Source organism: Leptomonas pyrrhocoris (genome assembly GCF_001293395.1).
Source record: "Leptomonas pyrrhocoris isolate H10 chromosome Unknown, whole genome shotgun sequence".
Lineage (NCBI taxonomy): Eukaryota > Euglenozoa > Kinetoplastea > Trypanosomatida > Trypanosomatidae > Leptomonas > Leptomonas pyrrhocoris.
Genome location: NW_015438358.1, coordinates 1030968 through 1057354, shown reverse-complemented (window position 1 = coordinate 1057354; position 26387 = coordinate 1030968). Strand labels below are relative to the sequence as shown.

The 26387-nt window shown below is 58.0% G+C and overlaps 7 protein-coding genes across 10 annotated transcripts; all 7 read right to left on the bottom strand.

The window, feature by feature from the left end:
- Positions 1–2225: 2225 nt before the first annotated feature.
- Positions 2226–3038, bottom strand: ABB37_01397 (hypothetical protein; the record flags this gene model as incomplete). Of its 2 annotated transcripts, none has more annotated exons than XM_015797876.1 (1): positions 2226–3038. In XM_015797876.1, exon 1 carries the CDS (start codon positions 2880–2882, stop codon positions 2226–2228), a length of 657 nt encoding a protein of 218 aa, XP_015663396.1. In that variant the 5' UTR covers positions 2883–3038. The 2 variants fall into 2 exon arrangements, with proteins under 2 accessions (XP_015663396.1, XP_015663397.1); XM_015797877.1 differs by having other exon boundaries at positions 2226–2941.
- A 528-nt stretch (positions 3039–3566) lies between these two features.
- On the bottom strand, positions 3567–7491 carry ABB37_01396 (hypothetical protein; the record flags this gene model as incomplete). The annotated part of the gene is made up of 1 exon (XM_015797875.1): positions 3567–7491. Exon 1 carries the CDS (start codon positions 7380–7382, stop codon positions 3567–3569), a length of 3816 nt encoding a protein of 1271 aa, XP_015663395.1. The 5' UTR covers positions 7383–7491.
- A 608-nt stretch (positions 7492–8099) lies between these two features.
- ABB37_01395 (hypothetical protein) lies at positions 8100–11180 on the bottom strand (the record flags this gene model as incomplete). Its single annotated transcript, XM_015797874.1, has 1 exon — positions 8100–11180. One exon carries the CDS (start codon positions 11178–11180, stop codon positions 8100–8102), a length of 3081 nt encoding a protein of 1026 aa, XP_015663394.1.
- Positions 11181–11997: 817 nt separating this feature from the next.
- Positions 11998–14155, bottom strand: ABB37_01394 (putative mitochondrial RNA binding protein; the record flags this gene model as incomplete). Of its 3 annotated transcripts, none has more annotated exons than XM_015797871.1 (1): positions 11998–14155. In XM_015797871.1, the coding sequence occupies exon 1, from the start codon at positions 13987–13989 to the stop codon at positions 11998–12000; it is 1992 nt and encodes a 663-aa protein (XP_015663391.1). In that variant the 5' UTR covers positions 13990–14155. The 3 variants fall into 3 exon arrangements, with proteins under 3 accessions (XP_015663391.1, XP_015663392.1, XP_015663393.1); XM_015797872.1 differs by having other exon boundaries at positions 11998–14129; XM_015797873.1 differs by having other exon boundaries at positions 11998–14105.
- A 902-nt stretch (positions 14156–15057) lies between these two features.
- ABB37_01393 (putative mitochondrial NADH dehydrogenase subunit NI8M) lies at positions 15058–15734 on the bottom strand (the record flags this gene model as incomplete). Its single annotated transcript, XM_015797870.1, has 1 exon — positions 15058–15734. Exon 1 carries the CDS (start codon positions 15553–15555, stop codon positions 15058–15060), a length of 498 nt encoding a protein of 165 aa, XP_015663390.1. The 5' UTR covers positions 15556–15734.
- Positions 15735–16388: 654 nt separating this feature from the next.
- ABB37_01392 (hypothetical protein) lies at positions 16389–18968 on the bottom strand (the record flags this gene model as incomplete). The annotated part of the gene is made up of 1 exon (XM_015797869.1): positions 16389–18968. Exon 1 carries the CDS (start codon positions 18903–18905, stop codon positions 16389–16391), a length of 2517 nt encoding a protein of 838 aa, XP_015663389.1. The 5' UTR covers positions 18906–18968.
- A 1139-nt stretch (positions 18969–20107) lies between these two features.
- Positions 20108–25971, bottom strand: ABB37_01391 (hypothetical protein; the record flags this gene model as incomplete). Its single annotated transcript, XM_015797868.1, has 1 exon — positions 20108–25971. The coding sequence occupies exon 1, from the start codon at positions 25730–25732 to the stop codon at positions 20108–20110; it is 5625 nt and encodes a 1874-aa protein (XP_015663388.1). The 5' UTR covers positions 25733–25971.
- Between the last annotated feature and the right edge of the window lie 416 nt (positions 25972–26387).

Sequence of the window (26387 nt, the reverse complement as noted above, 5' to 3'; positions counted from 1 at the left end):
GAAACGGTGTAAATAGATGCTGTACTTGATATTTTGCGAAGATAGCAGTGAAACACTCCTTTCTCTTCGCACCTCCTCAATCCGTTCCTTCTGAACTCTTCTTCCTTTTCCCTTTACTACAGACTTTTTCGACTTCGCGCTGAGCTGTGAGAGGTTCTTATTGAAGTACTCTCGTGAAAAGGAAAAAAACTTCTCTGTTCTGCTTACGAGCCGCCGCAAAACCCGGGATTCGCTGTGATGATGGTTTCTCTTTTTCAGTTTTTCTTTCTTTTATATCGCGCACGTGCAAGCTCACTTTACTGAGGAGCTCGTCGTCTTCCGTGACCAAAAAAAAAGTACGTATATGTGTATATATATAAAGCAGGTGCAAGCGCGAAAAGAGAAGAGGCGCCGACAGGAAAAACCTTTGTGAAGAGCGAAGAGAGGAGTCTTCCTTTTCTGTTTTGATCGTTTACATAAAAAGAAAAAGTTGGAGTTCAGCACGAAACATAAAAGAAACTAATTCAAGCAAAAAGCAGGCCAGTGGTGGAGGAGGCAAGAAAACGAGGAAAGGTGAGAGGAGGGAGGTACTTTAAAATGGGAGTGATTTGTCTTTAGGAAGCAAATAAAATACAAAATATTTTTAGAAGCCGAAAAAGAGAAAAGCACGCACTAGCAAAGCTCACGAGTCGTGTTGAGAGAACACAGAAAAAAAGGAGAAAAAGGCAAATCCGAAGAGGTCAAAAACAAAAAATCGAGACTGAGACGAAGGAGAGAAGGGGAGCAAAGAAAAAAAACAACACAAAACCAGACAGAAAAAAAACCTTTTGTGGAGATGAGCGCGAGTACCAGGCGTATAGAAAAATAAGTACAACTATACTTATACTGCTATACGAAAGATGGACTGATACAGTTGCCTTCTCTGCCTTTCGGGTCTTTTGTTTGTGTGTGTGTGTGTGGTTCTTTGAAGTTCTTTCTCTGCTTTTCCTGATTTAGGTTCCTTTCCTTTCGAAGCAGTGAAAAGAAAGCAATTGGAAGAGAAAAGAAGTAGTTGATCAACTTTTTAAGTGCTTTAAGGTTGGTGAAGTCAGCGGTGGAGAAGGATGTGGGGACGACGCGCAATCGTGACGAGAGAGCGATGTGTGTGTGTGTGTGTATGTGAAGGGAAGTAAAGGGGGGAAGCGGGAGAAGAGAAAAATGGCAATGAGACTCAAGAAAAGCGGAAAAGAAAGGAAGAGAAAAATATCATCAAAAAAAAAGAACGTAAAGTGAAACAAATTCTTCTTTTTCCCATTGACTTCAACTGTAGATCGTTTGCTCAGTGTACACTATTTTTTCCCCCGAAGAGCCAGAAGGACGTGGCACACCGACACCCATTCGAATGCCTGGGTGTGTGAATAAGCTAAACGACGAAGCTACCATGTCGGGGGTGAGGGTGGGAAGAGAAAAAAACAAAAGGTGTTGAACACCACATCGAAAAATGGTCCCTTTCGCCGGCCTTCGACACAGTCCTTCGCGCAAGAGAGCAGCCATCAAGTAATTAAGTAAGCTGTACACTCGCACCCGAATCTGTCCTCCAGCCCGACTTCCCTCCCTCGTCGTTGCTATTCTCACGTGAGTGATTTTACACTCCTCTGAGCCTTCATTCTTCTGGTGTTGCACGTCTGTCGTTCGCATCCGCCACATTTTTATTTTCCTTTTCGCTCGCTATATATATATATATATATATATACTTTTTCTTTTCTTCGTATCTCTCACTTTTCAGCTTCTTTTGTTACTCGGCAACAACCAGAACACGAAAACAAAACACGAAATTTAACTACACAGAACATCAAGAAAGTGGCTGCAAAAGCAAGGGTGCAACGTGGTAAAGTAAAAAAGGGGGTGGGGAGATTTCCCTTTCGCTAACTGTACAAATCTGGAAAAGACCGCCACACAAGATATGAATGAATAAAAGATCATGTGGACGTATCTACATGGCTGCCCCTGTTGTTGATGTTTTCCGGGGAGAGGGAGAAGGAACACCGTGGCGCTGCCAGCAACGTTTACGTACATGCAACTATGAATTTCTTGCCTGCGCGAGTACAAGGGAAAAAAAAAAGAGGCAAGACCGCCGATGCGAAGTAAAGAGCACCGTTGGTGCCTGCGTGTGTGCGCGTGTTGCGGCTGTCGTTTTTCTGTTTTGCCCACTTTGAACCATTCAGGGTCTTGTATTGCTGTAGTCGCTGTTGTCTATTCGGGCCTTCTCAGAGGTTCATTTTGCCCTCCCGTTGTAGCACCTCGTCCTCCTCGGCGTCCATGCGGGCTAGCACGATCGTCTCCACCAATTTGTCAAACGCCGCCTTGAAGTTGTCGCTGTGGTAGTCGAGGGAGGTTTCTAACACCTTAATCTTTTCTAAACCCTTCGGCATCGCGGGCAGCCCCGTGCCGGCCGCATTCGCCGGTGGGCTCGAGTGGTGTGCAAAGACGAGGCACTGCTTGTCCGGTACGCGAATGGCAAAGTTGCCTGCCGCGTCCAGCTCCGACTGGTTCACGGCGAAGGTCTTGTGCCACAGGGACAGCTCCTTCTCGCCGTTCTTCACCTCTGGGTTAAACACGAAGATGATGCCGTCTGCCTTGTTCGCCACCGCGGGCCACCCGGCCTGGTGCTTGCTGCTGCCGCCGAGGTCCCAAATCTGCACCACCACACGCTTCGTCTTGGCGTCGCCGCCGGCGAAGACGACGCGGCGGTCGCTGAGGCTTGTCGTGTCCAGCTCGATCTCCGTCTCAACGATGCGCAACGGATTCGTCTCGTAGTACTTGCTCGTTGGCGTCTCGCGAGTCCCGCAGAGGAAATTCGTCACGGTCGTCTTCCCGCTCTTCGATGGACCCACCACGAGCACCTTCACCGTCTCTTTGGACATCTCTCTTCCTCTCTCTTTGCGTGTGTGTGTGTGTGTGCTGATGCACACGCGCGCTTGCTTGCTCAGATGAGGTCAGTTAATAGGGGGAATAGTACAGGTGTTCCACGAAGCACAATACAAAATGTAAAAGATTTGTATGGGTGGGTGTGCGTTGCTAGCGCCAGTGGATAGTAACAAACAACAAGACGACGACGAGCAGGCACGAGTTGAGGGGAGGCGAGAAAACCCATTTTGGCAACTTCAGCTGCAGCAACAAGAGAACAAGTGCACACAGAAGCAGCTCCATCATCTCGCACGCATACAACACAGCGCTGTCTGTCTTTGGAAGGCGTTTGGGTCGGAAAATGCTTTTCCTCCTGCTGCTCTCCAAAGAAACAAAAAAAAGAAGAGCGGAACACCTCAGCGAATAAAAGTCCACGCTGGGCCGCAAAGCAATGCGCGCGATTCGGTCGTTCCTTCTCTCCGCTGAGGAATGCATTTTTGTGTGGTGTGTGTGTGTCTTGTATGCAGAGGTTTCAAAAACAAAAAATAAACCATTAATAGGGTGTTTGTTTACATCGTAATTCGGAGCCCTGAAGACCCCACACTCACCGTAGATGAGAAAAGTATCAAAGAAAAAAGGAACAGCCTTCTCCCCTGCGCGTGCCATAGAACGGCGACATCGTGGTTTCTCACGGTGCCACCTCAGCGGACAGCGGTGGCCTTCTTAGCACCTTTCCTGTCGCCTTTGGCGTTCGCCCGCTTCAGCGCGATGCCGGTCAAAGTGGCCGCGTTGCCGCTGCGGACAAGCTCCAGCGCCTCTGCGGACCAACTCCCCGTATAGTCCAGCGGGTGCACCACGGCACTGTCACGACTCACCAACTCGCTGCCCCACGGACGAGTGCGACACGGGTCCAGGTGCTGAAGCAACTCCACGTACTCCGCAAAATGCGATGGCCCACCGAGAGAGGCAAAAGAAGAGACCGAGCTAGACAGTGAGCCCGGAGGGAGGCGGCTGTACTGCGCCCACTGGACCTCCCACTGCTGTAAAATTTTTGCCTGCGTGGGGGTCCACCCCTCCCCTTCAACCGTTGATAACGGATTGGAAGAACGAACTCCCTTCGGCGAGTCCTTCCCCGCACTGGTAGCGTTGCTGGGGAGAGACGTGGATGCGATCGAGGTGCCTACCGTGGTCGCCGTCCTCACCGTGGAGGTGGGAGACGCTGTTGGAGAAGCGGATGCTGCGGCTCCTGCTGTGGCCGCCGCCGTCTCTGAACTGACGAAGGTGCCGCGACGCACAATGACATTCCTTCGGAGATAGGGCATCACCTCGCCGACTGGCACCCGCGCCACCGACGACACTTGGTCCGCCTCCGTCAGCTCCACGGTGCCCTCCTGCGCATTTTCAGCTGGTGCCTTCCCGGGGTCTGCGATGGTGCGACGCAGGCACGGCCACCGATGAATCGCACTGCGCAGCCCCGCTCCCCACTGCTGCCCTTCTCGGCGTGGGATGCCAAAGAAGGCGCTGGAGGTGATCTCGTGCGCCGTCACCGATGCCGTTCCACCGCAGCCGAGGGCATCGTCTGCCGCAGCGGAGGTGCTGGCGTGCTCCGTCGGTGCCGGTCCGCTCTGCAGCTGGCCCAGTGAAAAATCGTACACGCTATCCTCCACCATCTGCATCGAGGCGAGCACGTCGTCGCAGATGGCGGAATAGAAAATGCTGGCGAATTTTGTGCCGGTCGCGACGGAGGTGTCTGCGGAGGTGGCGGCGACGGTCGGACCGGGCAGCATGCGGCCGGGCAGCAGCACCTCGTAGAAGAGCGTCGCCGGGCTCTCAGCGCCCACCGTGCAGTCCGACACCGCCGCTGCGATGAGCTCTTCGAGTTTGCTCGCGGGGTATCCGGGGTACATGACAAGTAAGATGCGTACGAGCTGCACCGTGGGAATCCATCCGTTGACGCTCTCTGCATCTTTCGTCTTCTGTGCCGCCTTCTCCGCTGCCGCCGCCACGGAAGACGATGATGCAGGTTTACCCTCCACCGGTGAAGCTGTTTTGTGCACGTCACGTGCGTGAGCCGTCATCGCCGCATCGACCGCACGACACAAGTGGAGCAGCGTCTCTCGCTCCGCGCGCAGCACATAAAACAGCGCCTCGCACAAAGTCCCGCGAGACACGAGTCCGTACGCGTAGGTGAGAGGGCCAGCGCTGACTTGCCGCGAGGTGACATCCAACGTGTAGGTGAGCTGCAAACCTTCGAAGGGGAGGTTCGCCAAGTCGGTGGAAGGCCGCACCAGGTGCAGCACGTGCCGCAGCTCCCACAGAGACGTGTGCACAACGGGACCCTTGGTGATGTGCATCTGGTCCTTCCCTCCTCCCGTTCGCTTGTCGCGGCTTAGCAGGGCGCCCTGTGCGACGAGTCGGGAAACTCGCCTCTCGCGCGCCTCCTCGCGGATCTGCGCTTCCTCTTCCAACCGCGTCCTCTCCGCGGCCGGCAACAGCGGCAGGTACCGATCGGCGCGGTTGAGCCACACGACCAGTATGAACAGCTCAATAAAATCAGAGAAAGGCACAGAGCTGTTGGGGTTGGCGAGGGTGGAAAACTTATGCAGGTCCAACTCTCGCGGTGACGTCACACGACTCCTCTTTTTCAACTTTACGTCGCCACTTTTTTCCACTGCCGTCGCGGACGCGAGCGAATTCGCGTGCTCCAGCTGCGCCTGCGTAAAGGCGAGCAGTTTCTGCCGCTGCGTGAGCAGCTCGTGCACAAAGGCCTCAGCGAGAACGGGGTGCAAAAAGAGAAGCGGCACGGTGGTCGCGCTGCGGAGGTGGCGAGGGACAGAGGGCCGCAGACCGTAGGGTGGTGCCCAGTTGTGCGAGCACGGTGCAGACAACCAACCTTCACTCGTGTTGGCAGCTGCCGCATCGGCAGTGCCAGCAGTCGCAGCGACGCCACCTCCCTCGTGCAGTTTTGCGCTGAGTTGCGTTTGAAGCTCGAGAAGTCGGAGAAGAGCGACTTTGACTTTGCAACGGGTGTCGACGTCATCAACTTGGAGTACCTCCTGTAGCTGGCTCCGCAGTTCCAGCTCCGGCACGGCACGCAGCGCTTCATCGATTTTGTCCATTTCGTCGAGCTGGGGGGTGGGTGAGGCGGTGTTGTTCGTGCAGTCCGCGTCGACGGAGCTACTAGAAGGCTTCACAGCCACGGTGTGCCAGCGACTGTTTTGTGTGAGATTGCTATGCTGGTCGTCAAACCGCTTCCATTTGGGGTCCGCGGAGGTCTTGTCGATCACCTCCAGCTGCTCTAGCAACTCATCAGCGTGATAGCCAGGCTGCACCTGTAAAGTGATCAAGACGATGCCCCGTGCCACATACAGCGCGTGCTGCAAATTTGCGGATCGCTGCTGCTCCTTCAAGTAGTCCCGCTGGTAGAGCTGCACATCAGCGGAAAGGGCGATGTTGTTTTCGTGAATAATGCTGAGACGGGCAGAGAGCTCTATGCACTGTCGGGCGTACTTACCGTTCAGCCTCAACAGAGACTGCACTTTGTTCTCCAGTCCATCGTGCTGAGCGCGCAGCTCACGTAGCTGATCCTCCGTCCTCTCCAGCGTGAGTTCGCGGCCGGCGCGTTGGATCAGGCGCTGCACGTAGGCGGCGTCGCGGCGCTCTGCTGGGTGTCGTCCTTTCACGGTCATGTCCATATCTACCGCACCGCCTTTGCGCTCCGTCGCTGTGGCGGACGCCGCAACAGCGACAAACGGAGAGGCGTTTGGTCCAGCCGCGTTGCCGTCTCGCGCGTCATCACTTCGCATGGGAAATGCTGCACCCGAAGTTGCAGTAGCACCCGTGTTGGCGGCTGCTTCTCCTGCCCAGGAACTCTGCACAGCACCCACTCCGCCCCCCACCAGCTCCTGCCGCAGACGGTGGTCGAGCAGTGTTTGGGTCAGCTCCATCTGATGCTGCAACAGGTCCTCCAAGTGGTACTGCTGCTTTTTCAGAGCCTCGATCTGGGACTTGAAGTGGTCGCGCTGCACGGAGGCTTCCTCAACGAGGGCGGCCATGCGCGACTCCGTCAGACGCACCTTTTCATAGGCGGCCACAACGGCGTTTTGCTCCTCGGGGGTTCCGCCCAACTCACTCGCCTTTGACGACGAGCCGATGGTGGTGCCCGCTGCTCCCTGCCCGCCCTCCCCTTGCTGCCATAGCACGCGCTCCATCGCACAATGCGCCACGTCGTCCCGCAGCTCGTCGATGTGGTCGAAAAGAAAGCGGAACATCTTCACGAGGGCTGGTCGGAAGGCGCCGGCGTTGGAGGTGAAGAGCGCCAGCGCCGCTCGGGCGAGCTCGAGCTTTGTCGTCGCCGCCCGCGCGTGCGCCAAGGCATCTTTCGGGGGAGTGCTGCCCCAGTTGTTGAGAGTGGCGCCCTTTGGCGCGGTGCTGAGAGAGGCCCGTTCAGAGTCTTGATAGAGCGAGTCCCACGGTGCGAGAACCTGCTGCAACTGCCTCACCAACACATCCGACATGACGATGCAGATTTATATTTAAAAAAAAAGACTAGGGGAAGGCTTGTAAGTGTATGTGTACGTAATTATTATAAGGAGGCCACTTCGTGGAGAAGATCAATTTAAGCCTGAAAAGAAAGACGATGTGTGTGCATTTCAAACGAGAGGCAAAGGGGGAGGGGGCAATAGCAGTGGAGGAAGAAGCGCAGGGTTTATGGGAGACCGAGCACGGAAAAAAAAAAACTCGAGAATGCGGAAAGAGTCGGAAGTAAAGCAACTGCAACACACATTTGTTGCTTCGTGAAAGCTACAGCTACTTGGGAAACTGTATTTCAAGTCCCAATTCGATACAGAGGGAAGTCGGAGAGCAGCGTCCTCTCTTTCACACTACGCAGCGGTGAAACATTGTGTGAGATGTGCGTAATGAGAAATCTTATTACAACTGCAGCCCTCTTTCTTCATTCTTCATTCACTGCCAGTCACTGCTTTTCGCGGCTTTTTTCTTTTTCCTCAAAAGAGTCAACCAGTCAGTTCGACCGTGTTCCTTTCGTGAAATCAAATTTGCTCTTTTCTTCTCTTTGAAAACCAGCGCGTTATACAAGCAACAGTATTCTCTTGAAAAATGAAGAGTCCAACAAAGGCCACAACTCCGCAAGCGTCTCACTCTTACCTTCGCTTGCCCCATACCCACCCACACGAACACGGTAACAATCCTCGCACACAGATGCTGCGTTTCCCCTACTTCCCTTCTGCCACCGTCCACATTTCTTGTAGGCGTGGCGCCGCCTCCGCAGAGGCTCCGGCGAGTAGTTGATGATAACGCGCCGCCATCGCATGCTCCACCTCAGTCCTCTGCCCCTTGCCCTCCGCTCCCGCAACAGCGGAAGACGCCGAAGGTGTTCCACCGACTGCGCTCTCCTGCAACAGCACCGCCTCCACGCACTCCACCGCCCCCTCCTCGGACATGCACATCACCGCCGCGAGCGTCACGGCGGCCGCCGGGCCCGGGCCGTCAGAAGAGCGGGTCGCATCAGCACTGTTGCTGCTGTTAAGCAGCGCGTACTGAAGAACAAGGAGCTTGGCCAAGAAGGCAGGCACCGGCGGACGCAGCCGCTCCGCCAGTGTGGCCCGCAGCGCGGAGGAGGATGCCTCCCTATTGAGACCGCCGCAGACTTCGTAGAAGCCCTCCACCTGCCGCACACAGCCCCGCAGCAACGAGGTGGTCCGCCCGACCGCGCCGGCCGACTGAATTGCCTGTACGTACTGCAGAAGCGCCGGCATTATCAGCTGGAGAGCGTGGGCGTAGGCGGGGGCTGTGGCGGCCACGTTTCCCTGCAACTGCGGTGGTGGCGGCGTGGTGACCACGCGCGACAGCAGACGGGCCAGCAGCGTGTCCGTCATGCGCTGGCACGCCTCCATCCACCCCGCAGTTCGCGCGTCGATCAGGAAGAAGAAGCGGTCGGTGAACTGCCGGCACTGCGTTTGGAGCTGCACGAGGGCGGTGCGGCTGTCCCCCGCCACCATCGGAACCGCGCGGCCCGTCTCCGTTGCCGCCGCCGCCGCTGAGAAGTTGAATTCGCTCCGCAACACGTTGTCCGTCGCCTGGGTCAGCGTGGGCAGGAGCACCGCCAGGGCAGAGTCCGCGAACGGCTTCGTCGAACGCTCGCTCATTTCGTGGAAGGCGTGAATGAGCCGCTGCAGCTCCACCCGCTTGTTGCCCAGCTGCTCCAGCACACCGGCGTAGGGGTCAGCGTAGCTACTGTAGCCGTGCCCGGTGCTCTCCATGGCGACAGTCCCGCCACTGCCCCCGCCCGTCCACGCGGCCGCCTGCGGCACACACGCCAACACCGCCGTGCAGTCGTACGCCAGCGTCGTGCAGCCGTTCGCAATGCACACGTGCAACACCTGCACCAGTGTTGGGGCGGTCGTGATGGCGGGAAGGGGAGGCAACGGAAACTTCTTGACGGTGTCGCTGAACTTCGATCGCACCTGCCGCAGCGAGGCCAAAATGCAGTCCAACAGCACGTCCAGTGTGTGCGGGTCTTGACGAAACACCTGTACCTCCTGTGTAATCATTCGCGTGTAGGCCGCCAGGTCGAGCGCGTTGGCCTGCAGTGGAATGGTGGGCCGCCGGATGCCTTGCATGCGCACCGGCGCGACGGCCGCAGGCTGCCCACCCATCGCCGGCGAGGCAGGCAGCACGTTCGACAAGCGTGTGAAGACGCCGCTGATCAGCTCGCGGTGTCGGTCCATCACGTAGGTGCGGAAAGCATCCCGCACGTCATCCGTGACCTGCGCCAGCCACGCGTGCCGCAGATTCTGTGCGTCCGTGCGAGGTGCAGGGGACCTGGCCGCTGGCGGCTGCGCCTTGGCGCGTGTCGCAAGGGGGGAGAAGTCGCCCATGCCGTCGGCGCTGTTCCCGCCACCACGGTGCACCACGGCGGCGGCATCCACGAGGTCGATCAAGTCCAAGAAGTCCCCCATACCACACTGCGTCACGTGAATCGACGATACCAACGCTGCGGCGGACACCACACTCAATCCATTACCACTGCCGCCACCGCTGTTACCACTGATGCCGCTACTCACGCCTCCTGCGCCGCCCATCGATGCCCCCGCCCCGCCAGCCCCATCGATGCGGCTGAGGAAGCTGGCGACGAGGTGGTGAAAGCGTGGGTAGGCGCTGGCGAGAGCGAGACGAATGGCATGGCGCTTCTGCAGGCTGCTCAACCGCTCCCACACCTTCTCCGTAATGGTGGTCCAGTACTCCACGAGGAGCTGCACGGGTGACTCGATGGAGGTCAGGTACGACGCCTGCGTCTGGGCATCGCGCTTCTGCAGAATCAATCGCCAGAGCAAGACGACGCACTGCGTGTGTTGCACCGCGATAAAGAGCGTCTTTTGGATGTGCTCCAGTACGACGTGCGCGGTCACCGCCTGCTCCGACACGCCCCCGTTGTTGTTCGCCTGCGGGTTGCGAGAAAGGCGCTCGCACTCGGCAGAGATGTGCTCCTCGATGGTCTGCGCATCCAGCTCACGCATCACAGTCCGCAGCACCTCGCGGCGATGCTCCGTCATGAAGCCCTGCACGGTGCGCGAGAGTATCCGCAGCACGTAGGCGCACTGCAGACCGGTGTTGGCATTTGTGACGAGCCGCGACGTGGAGGCGGTGGCGGCGGCGGACGCACCTGCGCCACCTACGACGCCGGTGTTGATGTTGGTGTTTGCACCTGGTGGAGAGATGAGCTCTGACATGGCAAGCAGGTCGTGTGCCTTGCTGCGGATCGTCGTCGCGTAGCGCTCCACCGCCGGCAGCTGCGCATCCACCACCTGCAACGACCGGATAGAATCTTCCTGAAGCACTTCCTCCAACTCCTTCAGGGTGTAGGAGGCCCGAATGATGTCGATGTTTGGCGTTGCTGCCAGCTGCTCCTGTAGCCGCCCAGTGAGAGAAAGAAAGCGCAACGTGGACTGCAGCAGTTGTGTTGCTTCTTGAGTCGCCTCCAGCTCCCGCACACGGCTTTGGAGTTGCGTGTAGGGCTCCTCAATCATCAATCGCAACCGCCCCGCTGCCTTCTGCAGCGAGTCGGTGCTCTGCCGAACGCTGGAAACCTCGCGCTGTGCTTTGTGGGTGCAGCGCGCTTGGTCAATGAGTTGGTCTGCGTGCTCCGCGAGAATGGCCTGCATGCCCTCCTTCACATCTGCAATGCAGTGCTCGAGGCGTGCGTGCTCGCTGTGAAAGCTAGAGGCGCGGAGGGCGTAGCGCAGGTACGCGACCTCGTCGAAGTCGGGACTCGTAAGCTGTTCATTCGAGAACATGGCGGATTATCTGATTGGCCTCGAGAAGAAACAATGCTGATCCATACAGCTCTCGAAGACACTGCGAGGAAAAACAAACTTTTCTCTGATGCTCCAAATGCGAAGTAAAACCGGTGAAGACAAAGGAGACAAATACGTCGACGGTGTCAGGGGCTGTGTTGCACAAGACAGCAAGAAAACAGCACTCCCCACCACAACAACAGTTTTCAATCGTAACTATCAAAAGCATAAGTTGAAACGGAGCCGTCAAGATGGTACAAATTGAGGGAGAAAAAAATCGGGGAGGAAGGACGATCACGTCGCCGTTGGGTGTTTCCTCCTCTCGGGTCGCGGAAACACGGAGCCGCCTTTAACGCCGCATCCCACATTTAGGTCCTACGATTCACTGACTGTTGCACAGAAAATTTCCCTTTTTCGGTTGTTCGAGGTGAATTTCTTGTGGCACCTCTAGCTGCGCCCCTGTGACCCCAGTTTCGCATCCTTTGCTTCCGTACGGCAAAGGGCCAATCCACTGTCTTTTCTTTCTTTTCTTCTCTCTCTCTCTCTCTCTCTCTCTCTCATAACACCGTTTCAACGCACCTACCCTGCTTCGTGTTTCTTCGTTCGTGGCACGCCACGAGCTCGGAGCATCGCTTTCAACTTGCACGTCGTCCCATCCAAACTAGAGCCACCTTCATGTCGTGATGAAGCCAGCACAAAAAAAAAAGTCAAGTCAACGGTGCAACGCTGCGCCTGCGTGGAGGTGCACGTTGCTCGCACTAAAGCAGTATTGGCAATGCACAGCGAAAAACAAAAACAAAACTTCTCCCTTCCCATTTCAGGCGTTCGGCAACCACTCAGGGTGCTTCTGTATCGTTGTCAGCGCCGCGCGAGTTTCCACCACGATCTCCGTCATCAAGTTCCCCGGATTCTTCTCTGCCATCATCTGCACCAACTGCGTCAGGTCTCGCAGATTGGCACGCATTTTTTCAAGGGACGCAACATCGATGGTGGTAGACGCACGTGCAACAAAGTCCTCCGCCTTGCTGTCTCCCGTCACGAATTGAAACAGCACTGTAATGCTGTGTAGCACGTGCGCTGCTCCGGCAAGCTGACGGCGAGTGGCGTTGCGTGTTCGCGGCGCCTCCTGTCGCCCCAGCAGCCGCGCGTAATCGAGGTAGAGCTGCAGCAGTGGAGAAGTGGTCAGGGCAGCGATGTGTTTGCATAACTCCCGCGTCGTCTCCGGGTCTACTGGACGACCGGACGGCGGCGCGCCTGGGCTAGCTGGAGAAGTGCAAACGACATTGCACGCAGAGAGCAACCGCGTGCAGCTCAGCAGCGTACGCAAAGCGATCACCTCCACCGTTTTCAGCTCATCTTGTGTCAATAGATGCAGGATGTTCTCATTGGACGAGACCCGCTCCGCAACAGCGGCATTGATAGGGGCCAGCTGGCTCGTCTGTACCTCTTCCACAATGGCCAGCACGGACGGAATGCAGTCTGTGGCGTAGAAGTAGGCGACCGTCTCAATCGCCAGCGGCAGATCATCCCTCGCCAGCGCAGACGCCGCGTCGGGGGCTTCCGGTGCGCTGGCAGCGATACGCGCTGAGAGGATACGCAGTCCGGCAAGATGCCGGTGCGAGGCGAAGTGCAGCGCCTTGAAAACGACGCCCAGTTGACGTCGCCCGAGCTGAGGCAGAGCCTGCAGATAGTCCTCGTGGTCCCGCCTTTCCGCCTCCGATATTGTATCACCAAGTTGCGCGCCGGAGGAACCAAACTCCGCCGCACCCTCGTCGGACGAGGGCCTCGACACAAACGGAGTCATCGTGGCCGGCTCCGTCCATGCAATCGCCGTCCGCACTATCTCATTCAGCACCCGCCGCGGACCCCAGGAGAGGTACGAGATGATTCTGGGGAGCTCAAAGAGCAACTTGCCGGCGGCCTTCTGCTCCGTTAGTAAAAAGGCCTGCATTTGCGCCTTCGACGCCCGCGCTGCCGCCGCCTTCTTCACACCTGCACTCGCAGCGGTCCCCTCACCGTGTGTGGTGCCGGACGACAACAATGAAGCATCTTCGATCTCGGCAAAGTACAGCGATTTGTAGTAGTGACGCTGCGCAACCGATTCCCGCAATGCCTGACCGATGCGCGGCGCGGCGGCTGTGAGAAACTCGCGCGCCACTTCCGCCGAGCCCATTACATGCACGGAGCTCACACAACACGCCAACTCTACTACGGACATGTCCGGCAAACCGCCTCGCATCACAGCCACCAAGCTCCGCGCCAACTCGGCATCCAGCGCCTTCTGCGCCGCGAGGAACTCCATAATGAGTCGCGCCTCTGAAACGGAGAAGTCATCCACCACCTGGCGAATTCGAGGCAGCAGGATTTGCGCGATTTCTGTCGTTTGCGGGTGGTGCAGCCTCAACAGCGTGAGGTGGAACAGAAAGATAGAGTGCCCGTCCAGCAGGAAGGTGTGGCGAGTGACGTGGTTTAAAAAGTTGAAGGTGGTGGGTGTGTTGACGGCGCCAAAATGGGCGCACGCCTGCAGCCCAGCAAACGTGTACCTAAAGTGTGGATCCTCATCGGTAGACTTCAACGGCAGTGTCTGCAGGATACTGAGGGCTTTCGCTCTCAGGCTAGGGTCGAACGTGCGCCGGTGTTGCTGGACCAAGTCCTTCAATTCATGCATGCGAGCATCCGCTAAACCGCCAGTCGGCGTCGCACAGTGCCGGTCTATGTGCTGCATCACGTTGGCGTACGATTGCTTGTGCATGCGTGCTTGCAGGCGAGCCGTAAACTGCCGCGTGTAGGTGGCATACGGTGTCGACATGGTGTCGCAATAGTGAAGGGGTGGCTCACTGTGTTGCTGGGGAGAGAAACAAGAATAAGAAAACGGAATACCTACCTCCCTTTTAGTAAAGGAGGATCAATTTATGGCGGCTTTCTTTTAGCGAGGCGCACACGGATGCTAAGGAGAACGGAGCGGGAAAAGAACTAGGAGGATATATATATATATATATATATATGTGCGCAAACAAGCCGAACCGCGGACGAGGGCAGGAGTCCCGACAAGGAGCATCAGAATTAATGCTTCACCTTGACGGTCGTCACAATCTTTTTTGTTTTAAGACACGCTCGCTTCCAGGCAGCCAAAAGAACGCTTCTATACCTTATCTCAAAGCGTTGTGAATAGTTGCACGTTGTAGCGAAAAGCTGTCTCTCAAAAAAAATGGCCTCGCAATTCAAAGAAACCTCTTCTTTTCTAACATTAATACTCTGTTGCAATCCCTCTTCTTTTTCGGACGCGTAACGAAGACATCGACGCACCAACTCGACTTATCACCGGGTCTTGCGCTAACCACCCGTGCACAACACAATCACGCGGAGCCAAAAGCTACTACCACGAACAACAAATTGGAAGAAAAAAAAGTACGAAAGAGAACGTCCCGTAGCGCATGTGAGTTAGTCTCTTTTTTGAACACAGCAATACGTTAATGGGATTCTTTCATTCTCCGTTGTAGAGCTAAATAAAAAATACAAAGAGCAGAGATCTCAAAAAGAGGGGAGGTGAAAATACGCTACGGACACAAAAGGTAAAGGTTTGGCGCACCGAAAGAAAAAAAGGAGGGGGGAAAAGCCCCCCCTCCCCCCTCCTCCCCTTTCTCTTCCGCCTTCATCACTGACAGACCGGCGTTGGTGCACAAGAAAGGATTCTTCCACTCTTCCCGCGGACGTTGGCTTGTACAAGGAAAAAGAACAATCGCCAATGGGCAGCTGTAGAGAAAGGGAGAGCTACCGATACGCACTTGTCACCGCCGTGTAGAGAGAGAAACACGAAAGCCCGATACGTGACTACCAAAGATGTTCAGCTTGCGCAAATCGAACGTGCTACCTATTTCTACGGCATCAGCTTGCAACCGACGTTTCTAGGGTACAAACGAGGCATTTGGCCCGGATCGTCCACGCCCTCCGGAGTCTTCTGGCCGATATCCGCTGGAGGCGCCACCTCTAACTTCGCTGTGAAGCTTTCCGTGTAGCCGAACGACGTGATGGCGGGTTGGTTGATCAAATCGCCGCCGTCGTCCGTGCGCGGGCGCTCGATGATGGCGTGATTCATTCCGTAGGTGATGCACGCCTCCATAATCTCCTCGCACTCCTCCTCCGTCGCACCAGCGAGGCGGATCATGCGTTGATCGGTCGGGGTGTAGTTCACGTACATGTGCGGCTCGCCAAACGAGAGCTCCTGCACCGTGAAGGTGCAGAACGGGTTCAGAAGCTGCAGCTCTGGCAAGTTGTTGCGCCACCAATTGCGCACGCCGAAGCAATTGGGGTCCTTTGGGTTGAGCCACACCGTGAGGGAGCCCACGCAAGGCGTAAAACGCGCTCTCCAGGACATTGTGGATGCGAATAGGGTAACGTTCGACACACGGTTAGATATGCTACGATAACTGCCTACTAGTACTAGTGTTGCTTCTCTGTTCCGCAGGTTCTACAGGTAAAAGAGCTTGATTTGAAGAGAGCTGTTTCCAGGGTCGCACGCAAACATCAGCGAGCTGCAAGGATACAACAGAAACTGCAACAGGATGAGATAATACGTAGCGAAAACACAAGGGGAGGAAGAAAGGCAAAGGACAAGGGGGAGACGAGAGATGCGATGGAAATGCAACTGCTCGAAAAAAAAAATCCCAAGGCATCTGCCGTTGACACCCAAAGAGAAAACAAAGACGCCTCTGCAGAGCCTCGTTATATGCACAGCATTGCACACAGATAACGTTGCAGATCTATAAAGAGAAAAACGGAAGCTTTCTCTCTTTCAGTCGAATCATCACTGCAAGAAACACTTCATGTGCAAATCTTGAAGGTTCACAAAGCCTCGCACGATCAGAAGAAAGTAAACCTACCCATGGAGATTGCTTTTTGAGGTTTTCGACGTTCCTCTCTCTCAGTAGTAGTACATTACATCACAGCTGAGGATAACAACAAAAGGTATTTTAAAAAGTAGTGGAGAGAGACATTTTGTTACTCTCTTCTCCCTTGAAGTATACATCGTGCAATTGAAAGCAAACGACCCTGTAGAAGCACTAGAGCGCTTAGGGCACCGCTCCCTGTGCCAGGAACTATTGGTGTATCCAAGAGTACACTAGTCTATCGTGTAGGTGTGCCGGTATGGGGAGCGTTCGCGCCACGCCCCAGGAAAGAAAAAGAAGCTTACCACCGGTTTTTCTTTCCTCAAGCGGATGTCGGTGTAGCCGCCCAAATGGCGAGAGAGGCGTTGACCTCCTCCTGTGCGGCGTCCATCTCCGACCACGCCGCCCGGTCCGACTCGCGATGGCTCCCCACATCACAGACGCGCAGCCGCAAACCTGCGCAATGCAGCTCCGGGGCACGGATGACGGTCACGCCCGCCGTAGGGAGGCCGGAGTTCGAGACGTTGTCGGACGCCATCGTGGACGAGGTCGCGACCGACGCGCCTGACCGGTGCGACGACGCCTGCGAACGTTTCGACGCGGCATCGGGAGTGGCGGAGACGGAGGTAGGCGGGGAAGAGAGGCCGGAGAGCAGCCCCGGTGGGTCGCGCACTTCCAACATGGCCAACATCTCCGCCGCGTCCACCGGCTCGCGCAGCCGCAGCAGCCGCGCCGCCTCCCGTGCGCCGGCCACCGTGATAAGTTTGTTTTCCCCTAGGTTCAGCACCTCCAGCACCGTGTTGCCTGGGATGCGGATCGCAGCGTCGTTGTCGGCGATATGGCGCACGCGCACACAGTGCTTGTCGAAGCTGCAGGTGTGCCTGTTCGCCGCGCGTGCGGCGGAGGAGGACATCATGGTCGTGTTGAAGGCGGTGGTGCCTGTGAGGGACTCCGATTTGGTTAACTTGTTCTTGGCGGGTGTGGTTCGTTTGGGATTACCCGCGGCTGTGGGGCTGGACTGTGTGTCTCGTGCAGGGGGGGCGGGAAAGGCCGTTGGCAGAAGGGCCGGTGCTCGAGGAGACTTGCGACGGCCACCTCTCGCACCGTCTGACTGGGTCTGACTCAACTCCGACGGCGGGAGGAGCTGCGCCGTCTGCTGCTGGGTGTGCCACCAGTGTGCATAGAGATCCTCGTAGCTCGGAATGTCTGCCAGAACGAGCGGCAAGCCCGCGGCCTTTTGCTCCTCCTCGGAGGCGCCACGCCGAGTCAGGTAAGCACGCCGCGCAGCAAAAATGTCCTCCGGCGAGGTCAGCTGCTGCATGAGGAACACGCCAATCAGCTCGAGTAGCCCGGTATCGCTGAGCTGGTTGTGGCCGAGGTCGAGCACTTGCAGTAAGTTGTTGACGCGCAGCATCCGCGCCAGCGACGCCGCCCCTGCATCGGTGATGTCGTTGCCCCATAAATTCAGCGAAACAAGGCGCGACTGCTGGTGGTCCAGCAGCACCTGCGCAAGCCGGCCAGCCGTCGCGTCGTCGATGTGGTTGCCGCGCAGACTTAATTGATGGATGCCGGTGAAGAGGATGCCGTTCCAGGCCTTGGGGACCGACATGCGATGCTGCTGATCGAAGGCGCGTAGTAGTTCACGCTGCGCCTGCAGCTGCTGCATCTTCTTTCCATCCACCTTGCCTTTCTTCTCCTTTTCCTCCTGTATTTGCAACTCCAGTGGAGTTGGCTGCTGATCGAGGCTGCAGTACTGCGTAGGGTACAGGTAGAGAAGGGTGCTCGCGTTGTCGTCGTCGGGCAGTCCGCCGGGGAGCGCATCCACCACGACGGGCAGACGGTGCGGGGACGTCGCCACCCCCGCCGCAGCGGCCGCCTCGGCACCGCTAGCCTGCGACTGCCGCCTCTCCAGCGAAGTTGAGCTTTTTCGCGGCGCATTGCCAGCTTTTTGAACGCTGCCGCTGCGACCCCGGGACACCGGAGCAACGGCAGAGTTCATGCGTGTACCGGCCACAAAGGTCGGACAGATGGTCGTGCTGCTCCGCGGTGGCACGGTGTGGGCGCTGGCGTTGCAGACTTGCTCCTGCGAACGCGCAGAAGACACGGAGGTGCGGGAGTCTACGGTGAGCTCTGTTGACAGCAGTGGGCCAGTGATGCCGTCTTGTTTCGCTGTGGTGGAGTAATCAGGTGGGTGAAGAGTGGGGTCGAGAATGAAGCCGGATTCCATCGTGTCCTTCAACCTCGTATAGCGCTTCTGGCGATTGTACTCGATGAAGGGGACGTTGAAGTCCACTGCGACTGTGATGACGCGTGGACTGCGGTAGACGGCCTCGACCAACTTCATGTAGCTCTGCACACTCAACCCGCAGCCGACCAGCTCAATGGAGAGCAGCGAAGGGCAGTGCGGAATTGCACGGCACAGCGGCGTCATGTCGCGCTGATTAAGGCAAAAGACAGGGTAATGCAGGGCGATCGAGGTGAGAGTCACGTGCAGCACCTGGGGTGCAGCGATCGTGCCTGCCAGCATCGCCGCAGCCTCTGCGGAGCTCCTCAGCGAGCTCTTTCGACGCCCACTCACGCCCTCCTTCCCGCCAACTCGGCTTGCTTTACGAGAAGATTTGTACTTGGGAGATGGGTCGGTTCCCGCGGCACCGCGTCCCTTCTCTGCGTCCGTGTGAACGCTGGCTGCGTCGCCCTCTTCGCCCGCGACTGCGAGACGCGGTGCCTCGACGGTGCGGGTGTGGATGGCGCTGAACACCTCCTCCCGCTCCGTCACACGCAGCGTCTCGCAGTACGCGCCGTAATCCTTCAACAAGTCCCCACACGGCTCGAACAGCATTTTTTGTTTTGCTTCGGAAGTGAAATGTCGTACGTGCGTGTGTTCGTGATCGTGTTTAATGCTGTACATGTGGAGAGAGAAAAGAGAAGAAAAAAGCAGAGGGGGGATGAGAAATGCAGATCGACCGCCACATGCCGTGCAGGCTGAGCTGCGGAACGTGAGTGTGATTAACTGATGTACCACACTTTAGAAGGCGTGTACAGTTAACTCATTTTGAAATTCAGAAACAGCAGCGCTTCACAACACAACTCTTCCCTCGTTTCGCGCCATATTTTGCCCCCGGCACGCCAAAATAGGGTCGCCGAGAAATGGGGAAAAAACGCAATTGAAGGAGAAAGCCTGATCTCGCACGCCATCCCTCGTTGATGGTGTTGCTCCTTCGAGAACAAAAAGCTGAAACAGCTACAAGTGCCGGCACTCACGGCAAAACTGGGCGATACATCACAAAAACAGGAAAAATAGAAATAATAATAATGCAAGCGACTGGAACTAACAGTATTTACATGTAAAAGGAAAGGCAATCACAAATGAAAGAAAATCCAAGCACACGAGGAACATCCGCGGATACATACATCGTAACGTACTCAACAAGCAAGCAAAAAAAAAGGCCACCAACATTGGCGCCCACACACACATACACGGAGATGAAATTTTTGAGTCAATGCTGTCTACGCGACAAACGGTTCACTTTAAAACAATTTGTGGTTGAGTGATCAACTTGTGAACCTCACTTTTCCCCACACGCCAAAAGTCAACTTCTAAAAAGTGCTGGTCCGACACCTAGCCACAAGAAGAAACACCGCTACAATGCCAGAAGGGCAAAACAAACAGAGCAGAGGGATTGGCGAGACGCAGGGACGAAAGAAAGAAAAAGCGACGAAGACGACAATTCAGAATGTGTGTCCAAAGCGGCTGAGAAACAACGCAACTAGGGAAAAGAATAAAATCTACGCCTTCTGATGGTTCGCGTCCGCACACTTCCATTGGCCGTGGACCACTTACCAAACACGATCTTGCTGATGGGCTTCCGAAATGGTCCTCTTCCGGCGTGTTTTCGATTTCCGTCGCCGGTGCGGTGCTCACCAACTCGTTCTCACGAAGCTTACCGAGCAGATCAGCATCGTTCAGGTCAGCTATCCGCTCACGCAAGCTACGGCGAAGGGAAAGGAGATCGTACCGCGCTGTTGGACGCCACTGTCTCGCTAAAGCTCCTCCTCCTCCTCCTCCTCCTCTCCGTCCTCCGCAGCGTCCACGTCTGCCTGCGCTTGAAGTGACAGCAGGTAAAGGTCGCGTTGCACCGTCGCCATGGCAGCTTGCTGGCGAGCACGGTGGCCGCGGTAGACACACTGGATTGTCAGTGCCGCCTCGTCCAGCAGCTCGCCCACTGCGATCTCCTCCGCCTTGGACTCAAGGTACGCCTGGCGCAGGGCATCCAGCGCACGCCGCGCCTGCGTCTGCCTGAAGCACTGTTGAACTTTGAGCGCAGCAGCAGACCTCTCAGCGTCATTGGTGCTGTCTTTAGTGACGGACGTGCCATTGCCAACGGGCGTCGCAGACACCGCAGCGTCCCCTTCCCCGTTCTCCTCCGCCTCCAACGCGGATGTGGCCAACTCGTCATCTACCCCTGCTTCAGAAATATCGTCCAGCACCTTATTCTGGTCCGCCTCGTTTTCCGCTGCAGTGAGGCGGTCCAGCTCCGTACGCTCCGCGGCGATTTGCTGCGCGGTCAGAGGACGGCGCGTGTCCGGCATCGACGGCTCCTGCTCTTCAGCAGAAGCAGCGCGTGCCTCTTCTGCCTTCTCCTCCCTCTCCTCCGTCTCTGTGCCGGGCTCCGCGGCGTCCTCGTCTGCTTCCTCTGCCTCCGCTTCCTGCGACGCACGTGCGTCTTCGTGCGCGGCCTCCTCCGCCGCACAGCACCGATCCAGGTACGCGTCGCGTGCGCTCTGGCGTTGCGCTCGCTGCTGCTTGGCCTTGACAACGCGCGCGAAATTGTCTAGAACATCGGACGGGCCGGCAGCAGAAAGTGATGAGGACGCGGGTGCGTGATTCTCCTGCGGAGGCACAGACGAGGGTACAACGGCGACTGGCTTCCGCTGGTAGACTTCCATTTGGGGGTGTCGCGCTCGAACCTCACGCAGACGATCGCTGACTAGCACCGGGCCATCGTTACGCTCCAACTCCTGTTTTGCCGCCAGGTACTCATCGCGAACGTGCAGAAGAGCAGCAAACTGCTGACGTGCTTTGTAACCTGTGTAGTATCGATGGATAGCGTGAGCCGCGTCGCGCTCCTGCGCAAGACGCTGCTGGCGGTGGATGTTCTGTGCGGACGCCTCGTCTGGAGTGGCACGGCGGGCCTTCGCGTCTGACAGAGCCGCGTCCGTGACAAATCGCTTCTGCAGACGCACACGCTCCCTCGCGTACGGCACGAGGTCTTTTTCCTTTTCGGCCGCGGCAATACGCTGCTGCTTGTAGTCGAACATCGCCTTGTGCAATGCTTCCTGATCTTGGCGGCGCTTCTTGTTCGCTTTCTCCTCCGCTTGCCACACCGCCTTCTGCTGAGCCATTAGCTCCCGTTCCAACGCGGATGTGGCCAACTCGTCATCTACCCCTGCTTCAGAAATATCGTCCAGCACCTTATTCTGGTCCGCCTCGTTTTCCGCTGCAGTGAGGCGGTCCAGCTCCGTACGCTCCGCGGCGATTTGCTGCGCGGTCAGAGGACGGCGCGTGTCCGGCATCGACGGCTCCTGCTCTTCAGCAGAAGCAGCGCGTGCCTCTTCTGCCTTCTCCTCCCTCTCCTCCGTCTCTGTGCCGGGCTCCGCGGCGTCCTCGTCTGCTTCCTCTGCCTCCGCTTCCTGCGACGCACGTGCGTCTTCGTGCGCGGCCTCCTCCGCCGCACAGCACCGATCCAGGTACGCGTCGCGTGCGCTCTGGCGTTGCGCTCGCTGCTGCTTGGCCTTGAGAACGCGAGCGAAATTGTCCAGAATCAGAATAGCGCCGTCCCTCCTGGCCTGACGCTCCTTCTCCGCCGCAGCAACAGAAGAAGCTTCCTCCACCTCCGGCACGCTTGCCGGTTGGACCTCCGCGGTGGAGCTGTTGATAGAGGTGTCTTCCTCGCTCACAAGATCATCGTTTTCATGCACATAGGCATCTCGGCTAGCCTGACGACGTCGCAGCTCTTTTCGGTCTTGAATGCTCCTGACAAAGCCCCGCAGACACACGCGTGCTTCGGCACTGGTAGGACGACGTAGCTCCCGTACCACTGGTGTAGTGGAAGAGGAGGAAGAGTCACTGCTAGTGAAAATGCAGTCAGCTTTCCGTTCCAACTGGGCTGGGTTGAGTTGGTGGATGTTGTGCTTCGACTCGTCCAGTACTTTATTCTGGTTCGTCACGTTTTCCGCTGCAGTGAGGCGGTCCAGCTCCGTACGCTCCGCGGCGATTTGCTGCGCGGTCAGAGGACGGCGCGTGTCCGGCATCGACGGCTCCTGCTCTTCAGCAGAAGCAGCGCGTGCCTCTTCTGCCTTCTCCTCCCTCTCCTCCGTCTCTGTGCCGGGCTCCGCGGCGTCCTCGTCTGCTTCCTCTGCCTCCGCTTCCTGCGACGCACGTGCGTCTTCGTGCGCGGCCTCCTCCGCCGCACAGCACCGATCCAGGTACGCGTCGCGTGCGCTCTGGCGTTGCGCTCGCTGCTGCTTGGCCTTGAGAACGCGAGCGAAATTGTCCAGAATCGGAATAGCGCCGTCCCTCCTGGCCTGACGCTCCTTCTCCGCCGCGGACAGGTTTTGAGCAGCAATTTCGCAGTGGTGCTGTACGATGTGGCGTTCCTTCGGTTCCACCACCGCAATCTTGCGACGGTCGTCACCCTCGGCGGCCTGCAAATCGGAGAGCATCTGCTGAATCTTTTGCTTTGCATCGCGCGCAGCGGCGACATCGCCGTGCTCCAACGCACGCAGACGGCGCTCGTAGCGCTCCGCCTCGTCCTGCAAGGCACGCCCCTCCGCACCGATGGACTTGCGGGTGGCGTAGCCACGGCCCACGCGCTGCAAGACCATTGCCTGGACCTGCGCCAATCCCCTCCTCAACTGCGCCACACGCTCAGACTTTTTCGCCGCGTACAGGCGTCGTGCTGCGTGACTGCGGTAGGCGCATTGGATAGTCTGTGCTGCGCGGCCCTCGCGACTGCGTGTGTTGATCTCGTGGGCAGCACGCAGACGAGCCGCCGTGAGTTGCGGCAGAGACCGCTGTTGGACGATGATCATGCGACCGAAGGACTGCAGCTTCACGGCGGCGTGGCGGCGCTGCTCGTACTCCTGCCGTGCGTTGCGCAGCTGCGAGGAGCGGGAGAAGGTGTTGCGGTACAGCCTGCGCGCCTGCGAGCCTCGCCACGCGGACTGGATGCGAACGGCAGACTTCACACGCAGCTGCGCGTCCTCTGCTGCGCGGGCCATCATGCGATTGCGCAGGTCCGTCTCGTAGGCCTTCCGCTTTGTGTAGGCGCGCCACTGCCCTTGAATGCGCGTGGCGGCGTACTGCTGCTGTTCCTCCTCCCGCATCTCCGCCTCACGCTGGGCCTTCTCCGCCCGCAGGGCAGCGTGACTCCGCTGTGCGTGCACCCCGCGGTACCACCGCTGAATCGTGACCGCCGCCAAAGGGCTGTCGTGCACAAACTGACGCAGTTTGGCGAAGCGGCGGCGCGCCAGCCATCCGCGAGCAACGCGTTGCAGCTGCGTCGCGGCGTGATGCTGCGCACTTCGTCGGCCCCCGGCATAACGAGACGATGGGCCGCCGCCAAATGGGCGGCGGCGGTGGCGGCGATGGCGGCGGTACGACTGCTGAATCTGTCGGGCCGCTGTGCGACGCCGCAGATCAGCAAGCCGCGCGTCGCGGGCGCGCAGCGCGCGGAGTTCCGCCACCTGCCTGCGCGCCAGGTGGCCGCGGTAGTGACGCTGAATGACGTTGGCCTGCGCATACTTCTGCTCCAACTCCTCCTCATCTTGAAGAAGAACATCCAGGCGGTTCTGCAGGAACACAAGCGGATTGTCCTCGACGGAGGCGCCACCCGGCGCGCGGTGCTGCGACGCCGAGGCGCGGGCGACGGTGTCGCGTGAAGGACGAGGCGCTTTTTTCGAGGTGGAGGGCTCGCTGTCCGCCACGATCGTCTGCAGCGGCGGGAGAAGACGCGGCGGTGGCGAGGGCGTGGGCCCGGTACCCTTCGCGTTCTTCCCCGCCATTCGCCCCGGCACGCGACTCGGCTTCGGTTGCGTCCCGTAGGCGTTGGAGTTGCTGGACGCCGTGGACCGTGTAGTGGAGGACTTCAACGGCGATAAGCGATGGCCGCCCTTTATCTTCTTGCCGCTGCCGCTGGTGTTCTGCTCAGAGAGGCGACGCTGCGATCCCGCCGCACGCGCTGAAGAAGAAGCGCTGTCCGCCGCACGCGACGGTGAAAAGCGACGTGACACGGCTGCCTTGTTGCCGTGCGACGGTGGCGAGGGCACGAAGCCGGCACTCGAATGGCCGTCTGCGCGCGAGCTGCCGCCGTTACGCGCCGACGCACGCGCGGCGACGGCGTTCGACCGCGACGACGACGATGTGGAGTGCGCCGTCGGCGGGGGAGAGGGGCGGTGGAACGTCTTTTCCGGTGTGCGCTCACGTGGGACGCGGCGCGGCGGTGGTCCCGTGGGGCGGCTCGGGGCGGAGGCGGCCTTAAACGGCTTCCCGGGCGCGGGCGCTTGGCGGGGAACGGAGGCGGTCAGCACAAACGGGTGCGGAAAGATCTCCGCAGCGTCTGCCGGCGGCGGCGTGGCGGCCGCGCGAAAGACGCCGTCCCGCTGAGGCGAGGTTGCGCGGGACGCCGACGAGGTGAAGCCCTTGCCGCCACCGCCGCTCATCGGCTGCGGTGCGAAGTAGCGGCCGCTCGCCTGCAGCGCCGGGGCATGGGTGCGCTCGAAACGCTGCCAGCTGTGCTGGATCGCCTGACTGGTGGAGCTGTCCTTCCCGACGGTGGTGCAAGCGATGCGGTAAGCCAGCTCATACTCCTCGGCGCAGCGCTGCGCGTCGACGGGCTCGAGCGCCATGGCGAGGTTGTGGTGCGCCACCGCGAGCAGCGACGGGTCCTCGGGCGTCTGCGAAAGCAACGTAATGGAGCGCTCCGCCATGCGCACCGCCTCGTCGTTCAGCCGCAGCTGAATAAGAATGGCGCTCAGGTTCATGTAGGCGACCGGTGATTCCACGCCCGTCATTTCCATGGAAGCCTTCATGTAGTTGAGCGCCGGGGAGAAGTGACCGCGGCGCCGCTCCATGCAGCCGAGGTTATTCAGCGTGACACCGCGCAGGTGGCGCCGGCGTTCCTCGACCTCGCAGAGCGGGTACGCCTCTTCGTCGGTGAGCTGCAGAGCGTACTCCAGCAGTGGGGCGGCTTCCGCAAAGGCGTCCTTCTTGAAATGCTCCACCCCGCACACGTTGCAGCACACGACCAGTCGCTCCGCCGCATCGTACAAGTCACCGCACTGCGCCTGATACTCGCGTAACACGTCGTCCTTGCCCATGGCACCGACGGAAGCGGTGGACATGCGCCGCGACTCATTCGCAGCAACGGGCGGAGGGACGCTGTCAGGAGCGCTGGCCCACTTCTCACGCAGCTGATTGACGACATGGCAACGAATTTGCATCGCACGCTCCATCAGCTGAATGCTGCGGCCGCGGTCGCCGTCATGCTCGGCCTGCAATGCCTGAACTTCGAGTATTTCAGCCTCGTGCGCTGTTTCTCTTCCATCCAGCTCCCCTTGCGTGGGGGGTGGGTTCGCGAGGGAGTAGCGGCGTGCCGTCGATGTCATGTGCGCTGCAGTATGCGTACGCAGACGATACTAGCAAGAGAGGAAAGGGAAATATATATACCGTTGTGATGTTTCGCGTTGCGCAGATCTACAAGGCGTCTTTTTGGAAGGAAAAAAAAGGCTGGCGAGGAGGATGAGGGGGCGAGGCCACAGTAGAGCTTTAACAAGTGTGTCCAAAGAACAAAGAAAACAATATACATGAGCGTGTGATGATAACAACGCAGTAAGGTTAAGAAACTGACTCGACGCACCGGAAAGCAAAGCGAGAAAAACAAACGCGCAGATGTGAGGACAAAAGAAATGAGAAGAGGACAAAATAGCGATGACAGAAAGAGACAAGAGAAGGAGATGCCCACGTTTTACACGACATGAACGCTGACAAGGACACTTGCGCAGCGTAGCAACGATACGTCTTCCCAGTTTAAGCACTTGTACATGTATGCAAAGTTGTTTCCTTGCCTTTCCTTCCTTCGTTGGGTTTCCTTTACCAGAACCGTCGATTTCCTCATCAAGAGACAAAACTTAAAAAACAATTGCGAATAAAGAAATGAGTTGGGTCTGCGAGTCGACGAGAGTGATTCCGCATTTCGCTTGAGCAGTTGAGTTTCTTACATTGTCTACAACGAGCAATAAGGAGGAAAGGGGGAAATTGGAG